Raw genomic sequence first — 10,276 nt, 5'->3', positions numbered from 1 at the left:
GTTATCTGTTTTGTGAGCGGGTTGGGGGGGGGGGCTAGGACAGTCCCACCCAGCTTTTGTGGCCTTTACTTGCTGCCCAACTGAATGAAAAATAAAATGCCCTTGTATTCTCACTGCCTGCAGGGGCTTCTCCACTGGGGAAAGGGGAGAATATAGCAGACACTTAGCCCTGAGAGGGAAGTCCAGAGACCGGCTGGGAACAGAGCTCAGGGGAGGGAAGGAGCCACTTCCTGGGCCAGTGGCTTCCTGAGGCCAAGTCCTTGTGCTGGGCAGGCCGCGCCGGTGCTGGGCCCCAGGACTGCTCGAGTACAGGAACCGAGGGGGGGACACTGCCTTTCACCCAACCCTGCCCAGGCTCAGATCTCTGGGGCTGTTTGACACGGTGGCCCATCGGCCCGGGCATAGCCTCTGTGATGAGAGTTTCAGATCCTCGTGTCCTCGCTGGCCGCACGCTGCCACCTGCTCACCAGCCCTCTCCCCAGCGCCCTCGGCCAGTAAGGCTCAGTAGGGTCGGAATTTGCGCTGGGCCCGCATCAGCTCAATCCTCTGCTTGTCCTCCTCAAACTTCTTGCGCAGCTGCGCTAGATCTGGGGCAGGAGGGGGACAGGAAACAGGCCAATCAGACAACCTGGCTCTGTGGGAGCTGCCCCCCGCCGCCCCTCCCCGCAGTCCCACTCCCCGCTGGGGAAGCTCAGCACGGCCTCCCCACTTGCCTCCACTGTGGGAAACGGGTGTGGACTGCAGCCCCGTCAAAGGACGGAGGCTGAAGTGGAGAGGCCGGCCTGCCTTAGTTTTCAGACAGAAAATGCACTAGGTCAAAGGAAAGGCACAGAGAAAGCAAAAAGGCACTTGCTCCCTCACCGCTCCCAACACACACCCCAGGGTGAAGGATGAAGGGTGTGAGGAGGCTGGGAGACCCCCAGAGACACCTCTCCCAGCCCCTCCCACTGCAGCTGTCAGACCAGAGAGGATGCTGGGAAGAAGCAAAGGGCCTCGACCCCAGAGAGCCACAGAATTCAGATGGTGGCTCTGACCAGGTCAGGGAGGTGTGTGGGGTCTTGAGCCTGAGGGAGAGAAGGCTGATGGAGGCCCAGTGTCGGGTGAATGTAGAGGAGAGGCGAGCAGAGTGAAGGCGCGAAAGGAGGGATGGGCAGGGTGTGGGGAGGAGCAGTGAGGCAGACGAGAGCAGTGAGACTGGGTGATGCGTCAGCAGCGGCCACAGGCCTCATCCATGGCCTGGCCACCCAGGGCAGGGTCTTGGGGCGCGCCCTTACGCTCCATCTTGGTCTCGCGGTGCTGCCAGGCGTAGAAGTTGAGCAGTTCCTTGCGAGCCCGCTTCCGCCTCTCCTTCTCCAGCACCCGCAGGCTGGCCGCCTCGGTCCGCGGGAGCACAGGCCGCCGGCCGCGGCGGGTCACCTTCACCCAGCCCTCCTCATCGGGGACCCCTTCCTCTTCCTTGGCCTTAGCTTCCTCCTGCAAGGAACAGGACCCTGGGATGGGCAGGCACCTGGGGCCCTCCCTGCCGCCCCTGGAACCCTCTAGCCGCCCCTCTCTCCCCTCCACACCCAGGACACCCAGCACTGCTGCTCCCTCCGCGCGGTGTTAGCAGCCGAGGTGGGGCAGGGGTGATGTGCCAACGCTGCCTCCTCCTCCACCCTCCACCGTCCGTTCCTTCAGGCCATTTAGAGACTAGGTGTCACCCAGACAGGAGGTCCAGGACTCAGCAGAGGAAGAGGGAATCCGGGCTCTACATGATGACCAGAACAGGCTGCCCCTGGAAGGGTCCCCTTGGAGCCACCAGGACACCTATAGCAGCACTGTCCCATGGCCACACAGGTGACGTCCGTGCCAAGGCCCCACCTCAGCTATCTTCTTGTCGTACGTCTCCATGAACGTGTCCACTTCCACCCTCAGGGCCTCGGGGTCCGGCACCGAGTCTGCGTAGTCTCTGATCCACTCTGAGGGAGAAGGGAGCAAGGGAAACGGGGATTCCTCAGGCCCGACTGTCAGGGCCCCAGCCCAGGACCTGGCAGGCCAGCCAGGCTCTTCTCACACGGGCTGCAGGGGTGAGACTTGTGGGCCAGGGCCCAGGTGGTGAGGAAGATCCTAGTGGTGGCAAGCTGGGCCCTCACCTCTGCTCACCCCGGGCACCACGCTCAGGCCTCCCACAAGCAGTTCTCAGGGCAAGTAGACGCGGCAGACACTGCCCCACAAAGGTCCCCTCCCCAACCCAGCGGGGAGGCGCCCGCGGTACTGACTGTGAATGCCACTCTTCACAGGGTGACTCTCTGTCGAGACCAGCAAAGGGCCCTTCAGTGCCAGGGCAGCTGACACCCCACCTGGCTTCTGGAACACCACATAGGCCACCTGGAACCCCTGGGGGGAAGGAGAGACGTCAGTTCCCGGAGCCTCCCCTAGCCTGGCCCAAGGGCTCCCACCTATCCCCAGCCCAACTTGTCACCAGACAGGGGAGACGCTGGGCTGCTCCTGGACGTGAAGACAACCAGGAGGTTGCCCGAGTCCAGGGGTGAGGCGGCCACCCTCCCAGTTATCCCACTTCTTCACCAGGGAGAGGTGAGACACTTGGGGCCTTTCTTCAGGTTGTGGGAAGGACTCAGTGCAGAGCCTGCTCTCCCTGGGCCAGGAGTAGATGGACAGATGAGGTGCACACTAGTTTAAACTCCACTAAACAGGAGGGGGTGTGGGCTCAAGGGACACAAGGAAATGAGACCAGGGCCACTGAGCCTAAAGAAGAATCGACTTCAGTGTGGGAAGCAGAAGGGGAGCTCAGGGAGGCCCCTCAGGGCAGAGATCTCTCTGAGCTTTCACCCAGGACAACAGTGAGCCGGACAGGAAGCTAACAAACCTGGGAAAGGAGTGGAGGCCTTTTACATGACAGCCCTCCTAGACCACACACGGCCAGGACTGGTCTAACCACAGGGAGTGCTCGAAAGTCCACTGCCACCCCTGATGCCACCTTCCCCTCACACACAGGGGACATTGTCCTAGCCCCACCCCACACCCTCATTCGAGCAGACCCCAGTACTGGAGGCTTACCGGAACTGGCTTGGGGTAAAAAAACCTTGACTTTGGCTCCTTTGGGCTCTCAGCAAGGTCCGGCTTCTCCTGTAACTCCACAGACTGCACAGGGCCGCAGGGGGAGAGGAGGCGGGACAGGCACTCCTGCATGGCCGGAAAGAGGCACAGCGTGAGCAGTGCAGCCCGAGCGGCTACAGGGCCCTCTGGAGCTGCCCTCTGGAGCTGCCAGGGGACCAGTGGCCAGGCCACACGGGAGGGAGGAGACGGAACGTGACATGGAATTCAGGAAGAAGCTTTTTGGCTTTACGACCGAGGACCTGGCTGGAGGCATATGCCTAGGTGTGCTTGGTTTGTTCTTGAAAGGGATTTCTCCCTGTGAAAGGCCATCTTGCTGAAAGATCTGTCTTTCCCTATCAGTTTCTCAGAGTGAATGATCCCTAAAGTAGGGGTGGGTTGTAAGCTTTTAAAAAAATCATTGCAAGAATAGGTGGGGACATTTTTGCTTTTCTTCTGAGTATTCTGATTTTATGAGACAACCAACTAAGTTTTACTACCTGAATCAGCCATTTAAAGAGTAAAATCTACCCTGTTGGAATGAGGATGGTGGTTATCCTTGGTAGGTGCAGGGGCACAAGGGGATTTCTAGGGCACGGGTGATGCTCTGCGTCTTGATCTGGGTGCTGATTCACAGGTTCGTTCAGTTTGTGAAATGCCGTGAGCTCTGCACTTCGGCCCGGGCCCTTCTCTGTATACACTAGTCTTCAATAATGATTAAAAAATGACACCCTCTTCTCTGTTTCTTTCTCTCTTTAATGTTAGAGGACTCTCTTAGAAATGATTTCTTTTCTTGAAAAAAAAATTCATCTAAATAAGGCCCTTAGTTTCTCTTCTGTAAATTAATGAAATACTAAATTTAACAGTTTTGTGGAAAAAAAAATTAACAGACATGCCTGGATAGTAAATTCAGAGGTAATTTTATTTTCTTCTACTTTTCCTATCTTCTACTATAAACATGGATCAATTTTTAAGACAATGATTATGTTGTCACACATCACACAAGTCGTTAGCACAACTCACAATACTCAAGAAAAAATGGCTGAGACCAACTGTCTCCGTCTTAGTATGGAATTACACTAGACAGAGACAATTACGCATCAACTGCTTTAAGCAATAGGACACTTAAGCTGTATTTTAACGGTTACTAATCAAGGGGAAAAACATGTAATTCAAACAATTATGGATAATATATAAAAAGCTCTGGGCTCCATAGAATTTCATTTTTTAAAACACATCTTTAAAAAGCCTATTTCCTGGGTTGAAGTGGGGTAGAGCTCAGTGGTAAAGCTCGTGCTTAGCATGCACGAGGTCCTGGGTTCAATTCCCCAGAACTTCCATTAACAAAAAAATAAATCAAATTAAAAAATTCTTCAACACAAACAATTTCCTGTCACAAGAGAGGCAGCCTTCTAGATACCACAGGCCTTCAGTTAGCTGCTTCCATCTCACTACTAAGGATTTGGTAGGGGGGTCCCGTTGGAGCCCAGCTCTGCCTGGAGCCCCCACCCAAGCCTCAGTTTCCCTCCCAGACACCAGCTTACCTCTGTGCAGTATGGAGGCACATTGAGGACAAAAAGGGTCCGCTTCTGAGGCCAGGAAGACTTAGTATCTTCTCGAACTCTGTGCTGTCTTATGTAGAGGTAATGAGAAGACTGCTGCTTTTCAGAGAACTTGACTGGAATGGCTGGAAGGAAAATCGGGGTGGGGAGAGATGGCATGAAAGTCAGGTTCAGGCTGTCCCTTTCTGGTCCTGTGTGTCCATCCATCCATCCTTCACTGAGCCCTTCCCATGGGCAATGCCTGTGCAGGGCGCTGTGCAGGCTGTGAGAGTGAATGAAGAGCTAATCTGCCCAGGAGAGGCTCTCAAGCTGGTGGGAGAGAGAATGTAAGTGAGGAACGAAAGGAGAGAAGTTCAACCTCTGCTGCTTTTGGGGTGAACACTCAAACCTTTACCATGGCCAGGGGCCCGTGCGACCCTGACCCCCTCTGCAACTTCTCACACCGTTCTCCCCACACCACGCCACACACTGGCCCCGCTGGCCTTCTCTGTTCCCCCAATAAGCCAGGGCCTCACACATACTGTTCCCTTAGCCTGAAACATCAATCCTTGTTCCTCCACCCATTCTTCAAGTTTTAACTTCACTCCCTCCGGAGAGCCTTACTTGCCAGGTTAGATCCCCCTTCTTAACTTCTCTCACGGTCTCTAAGTCTCCATTTGTGTGATTACTTGGATAATCGGTGGCATTCCCATCAATTTTAACCCTAACAAAGCTAAGGACTATTCTCGGGTTTTCTCACCACTTTCTTCAGGGCACAGTGAGGATATAGTTGCAACTCCTGCCCTCAGGAAGCCCACATGGTAAAGGGAGAAGACAACAAGAAGTAAGCAGGTAACAAAGTTGTATCAGCTAGGAAGGAAACACAGAGTAGTGGTGATGGGTGATGGGTGGCAGAGGCTTTTAGATAGGCCATCGGGACCACCTCTTTGAGGAAGTAACATTAAAGCTTAGACGAGAATGACATGAAGCCATGTAACAGGGTAGTGCTGTCTGACAAACTCTAAGGAAGAAGACAAAAATCCCGAGGGTGTAAAGAGCTTGTTGTCTCCGAGAAACAGAAAGACAGAACTATAGATTAGCAGAAGCCAGAATATGTGGGGCCCCGCAGGTCAGTTTGGATTTTGTTTATGTGCTAACTTTGGCCACTGGAGGGAGCTCAGTGGGTATTGAGGGGGACATAGGTGGACGTGTGAGGCAAGATCTTATTTAAATTTGACTTTAGAAAGAACATTCTGGCACCTGGGTGGAGAATAGAAGGCAGGGATAGGAACAGAAGCAGGAGAACCAGTGAGGAGGGCACACAACAGCTCAGGTGAGAGCTGAAGAAGGCTGGACTACGAATTGCCAAGAGGTGCTAAGTGGATGGGCACACCTTAGGGGGAGAGTGTAGACGGACATAGGTGGGTTCACTCAAGGGAAGCGTTGGCCAAACTAGGCTCGTCCCGGGCGAGTGGAACCAGACAGGAACAGGGCGCCGTGTGTGTCTTGAGGGACCCGGGGCTCAAGCCCAACCGTGCGGCTGCTCCTGGGGACCCCGAGCCTCCTTCCGACGAAGCCTGGCCGTCCCACGTCCCTGCGTCCTACAGCCCCTCACCTGAGTAGCCCGGCGGGCTCAGAATCTCCGTCTCAGAGGTCCCAGCCGCACGCTTCCTCCTGCGCGCCACCATCTTGCCGACCGGAAGCCGCAGGGGCCGCCGGGAGTTGTAGTTCGGCGCTAGGTGCGGGCAGAGCGTTTCCGTGACGATGGCGCCGCGTTGGGGCGCCGCCCTCTCGGTTCCAGGCTGGCCTCTCCGAGCCCTCTTTTTCCCCTCACATGCCCCGCCCCACTCCCTCCCGCCCCGTCTTCCTAGGGCCCCACTTTATTTGCTCGGAATAAAGTCAGCGAATGAATGTAGGAGTAAATGGCGTAGACCTGAGCAGTTCACGGGGGCGAGCTCAACTTTCTATTCATTCATTCATTCATTCATTCATTCATTTTCATTCCACAAATAGCAGTGAATGTGCCTGGCACTGTCCTAAGAGATAGGGATACAGGGGTGAAATAAAATATAGCCTTCTCGGAGTTTATATTCTAACGAGGGAAAGAAACAATAAACACATGAAGAAGCAAAATACAAACTATATGCGTCAGTGCAAAGTCCTGAAGAGAAACTGAAGGAGGATGGGGAGCGTGGTGAGGAGAGGTGTAATTTTAAATAAGGTGAAGACCTCATTGAAGTGACATTTGAACAAATACTGAAGGAAGTAAGGGAGCAAGGCATTCAGTGAAGAGTATTCTGGGCAGAGGGAACTGGCAAGAGGCGCTGGGGCTCTACCTGGTGTGGTAGAGAAACAGCAGGGAGAGCAGGGTGGCCAGAGCACAGCGAGCCAGAGGAACAATCAGGGAGGGGGCGGGGGGCTTGGCCGGTCAGGTAGGATCAGGTAGACCACTGGAAGCACTTGAACTGTTACTCTGAGAGTGATGGGGGTCACTGTGGGATTTTGAGCAGAGAGGAGTGATATGTAAACAGTCACTTTGGCTGCTGTATTGCAGTTAGACCGTGGGAGGGCTAGGGCAGCCACGGGGGCCTTTAGAACACTATCAAAATAACCTAAGAGAAAGATGATGGCTTGGTCACCAAGGAAGTGGCAGTAGAGGTGATGAGAAGGAGTCGGATTCTGGGTATGTTCTGCATAATTCCAATTCGGATTTGCTGACAGGTTGGATATGCAGTGTGAGAAAAAAGAGAAATCCAGGACTACTGCCAGGTTTCGGTGTCTGAGCAACTAAGAAGAATGGTGTTTTCATGTAATGAGATGGGAAGACGATAGGAGAGGTGGACTTGGAGCAGGAGGGGGTGCGGTCAGATCTGGACTTGACTGCAAACCACACTGAGATGCCCTTAGACATCCCCGGGGAATGTCAGGTGGGAAGAGAGGTAGGAGACTGATGATCAGAGGAGAGGTCTGACTGGGGGAAATACATGTGGGAACTGGCGATGTACACACATCATTAAAAGCTATGAGAGAAGGTGTCATCAGCCAGGGAGTGAATGTAGACAGATAAGTCCAAGGACTCCATCTATCTGGTGACCAAAGGCCCACTCAGATCACATACTCAACTGCCCTTGAAACTTCTAGTATTCCCCTTTTCCCGGTTTACAGTTACTTCTTGGAAATGGCCATGGGTCCCTTTGGGGAATGCCTGGGGGAATTACCACTGCAAACGTTCGCTGTAGCATTACAGCATTCTTCGTAAGAGGACCCAGCCTCCCTTTCAGTGACCTCTGAGTCTGAGGACTGACTTGGGCCTGGAAACTGGGTGAGGGGTTGAGATTTTTCCATTAGCAGGTGGCACTAGCTTTCTGTTTACTGTTTTCCATCTTTTTTGATGATTAAAAATATCATGGTTGCCATAGTCCCTGGGAATACCATGGTCTACTAGCCATCAGCACAGAGCCCTGCAGGCCCAGGCTCCCTGGCTGCCAGTTGGCCTTGCCCCTGTCCTGATGTCTGACAGCAGAAGAAGATGGACTTCCCTGCTCAAGCAGAAGGAGCAAATTTATCCTTCCTCTGCCTTTTTGTTCTATTTGGGCCCTCAACAGATTAGACGATGCCCACCAACACTGGTGAGGGACATCTTCTTAGCCAGTCTACAATGCAAATGCTAATCTCCACTGGACACACCCTCCCAGACACACCCAAAAATAATGTTTTACCAGTTATCTGGGCTCCCTTATCCCAGTCAAGTTGACACAGAATTAACCATCACAGCAGGGACTCTGCATGGTCTCCAGGTAAAAGGCTGCCATTCTCAAGCAAGAGGGACTGGCTCACTTCTGCTGGCCCAGGGGGTTAATGGGAATCTGGGGTTAGGGATTCTCAAGCCCATCTACTCGGATGCTCTGTGCTAGTTCTCAGTGTCCCGATCCTTCCCTTCTGGGACCTTGACAGGAGCACAGACTCTAGGAGAGTCATCTGTTTGGCCTGCTACAGAGCTCCACCCTGCTGGTGAGGGCAGGGTCTGGGCCTTCCCCGGCAGTCTGCCCTCTGGCTGCAGTAGACGAGTCTTCAAACACTGTTGTTTAAGCCTCCTGATTTTCAAACTGGGCCATGAGTAGATAAAAGGCTGTCCTGAGCCTATTATTTTCATCCTCAGCACATCGTTGCCACTTAGTAACAATCAACTTCACTTTCCTTATAAATGACCATTGCCCCATGTATCTCAAATATTAGAGATGTTGCCTAAGCCAAGGCACCCCTTTCACCAATGTGCCCCATCCCAGGGCAGAAGTGATTAGTCTCAGTAATGATGAGACTCAGCATGCCAAGTGTTACCACCATGTTCCAGCTAGCTGCTGCTGCATAACAAATTTTCTCAGAACTCAACTGCTTAAAACAATAGCTCTTTTATTATCTCTTATGACTTGGCGGGTTAGGTATTTGGGCAGGATGATTCCTTTGCTCCACATGGCATTAACTGAGGTTACTCTGTGGTACTTAGTTTGCACATGGTCTGGTCTGAAGGGTCCAAGTCAGCTTCATTCACATCTCTGGCATCTTAGCAGGGAATGCTGGAAGGTTGGGCTCATGTGGGACTGTCAGCTAGAACACCTACGCATGGCTTATCCAGTGTGTAGTCTCAGTGGTCAATCTTCATATGTAGTGGCTCAAGACCTCCAGAGAGTACTCCAGGGGTAGGAAATGGGGAAAGTGTAATTCTTTCAAAGTCTGGGCCTGGAAGCTGGCTGAGTCATGTCCGATCAAAATAGTAACAGAGCCCACTCAGATTCAGAAGGGATGCAGACCCCACCTCTTGAAGGGAAGAGTGGCAAGTAATGTGCTATCTTTAATCCACCATACTACCTACCCCAGTTAACATCACTAACTGTTTTTGTTGCCATCTAGCTGATGAGTCTTCCAATTCCGGAATCCAATTCTGAGGATCTACTTCTTAGGCCTCCTCCTGGTACCAATTGTTCTAGAGTGGGCTTTCCTAGAAGCAGACCTTGGGACAAGGATCCAGGTGCAAGTAGCTTATTTGATAGATGATCCCAGGAGGCACCACTAGGGAATTTAGTATGTGGCTCTTGTGTGGGCTGATAGCTTTGTCTCCTCTTCCCTTTTCAGCCTTTGAAATCCAGCATTTAAGTCCTTGTATCAACAAATACTTTTAGGGTAGCTATAGCTTCACTGCTAACTTAACATTCCAGTCTCTAGATTCTTCATTTTTGTACCTGGAGATAATCTTTACTTTCACGGGTGCACAGCAATGAAAGGTTATTTGTTATATGAAGAGTTTCCAGGTATTTTGTAAGAAGAGCGTTTTCCGTATTACTTAGTTCTGTTTATTGCTGGAAGTAAAGGTCCTATTATTTCAGCTTCAAATGGTCTTTGGGAGATTCCTCCTATCTCTATACATACATGCTACTCTTTTCATCAAGAAGTGGAGTCTATGTCCCCTCTTGAATCTGGCCAGTTTTGTGACTTGCTTCGACCAACAGAGTATGACAGAAGTCATAGACTGAAGTTTTCAAGCCCAGGACTTAAGCTGATAGCTTCCATCCTCTTGGGATCCAGCCACCTAAAGAAACTTGACTTAGACTTCTGAGAGAGAGAGAGTGCACATGGAGAGAGGCTGC

The 10,276-nt window shown here is 52.3% G+C and overlaps 1 protein-coding gene across 1 annotated transcript; it reads right to left on the bottom strand.

Annotated features, from left to right (window-relative positions):
- Nucleotides 1-81: 81 nt before the first annotated feature.
- Nucleotides 82-6,361, bottom strand: RRP7A (ribosomal RNA processing 7 homolog A). The gene is made up of 7 exons (XM_010983480.3): nt 6,250-6,361; nt 4,638-4,780; nt 3,058-3,183; nt 2,259-2,376; nt 1,861-1,958; nt 1,275-1,473; nt 82-587 (listed from the first exon to the last, which is right to left on the bottom strand). Exons 1-7 carry the CDS (start codon nt 6,320-6,322, stop codon nt 502-504), a joined length of 843 nt encoding a protein of 280 aa, XP_010981782.1. The 5' UTR covers nt 6,323-6,361; the 3' UTR covers nt 82-501.
- Nucleotides 6,362-10,276: the final 3,915 nt, after the last annotated feature.

Source organism: Camelus dromedarius, chromosome 11, assembly GCF_036321535.1.
Source record: "Camelus dromedarius isolate mCamDro1 chromosome 11, mCamDro1.pat, whole genome shotgun sequence".
Taxonomy (NCBI): Eukaryota; Metazoa; Chordata; class Mammalia; order Artiodactyla; family Camelidae; genus Camelus; species Camelus dromedarius.
The sequence above is the reverse complement of the archived record's forward strand: the minus strand, read 5'-3'. Positions and strand labels throughout refer to the sequence as shown.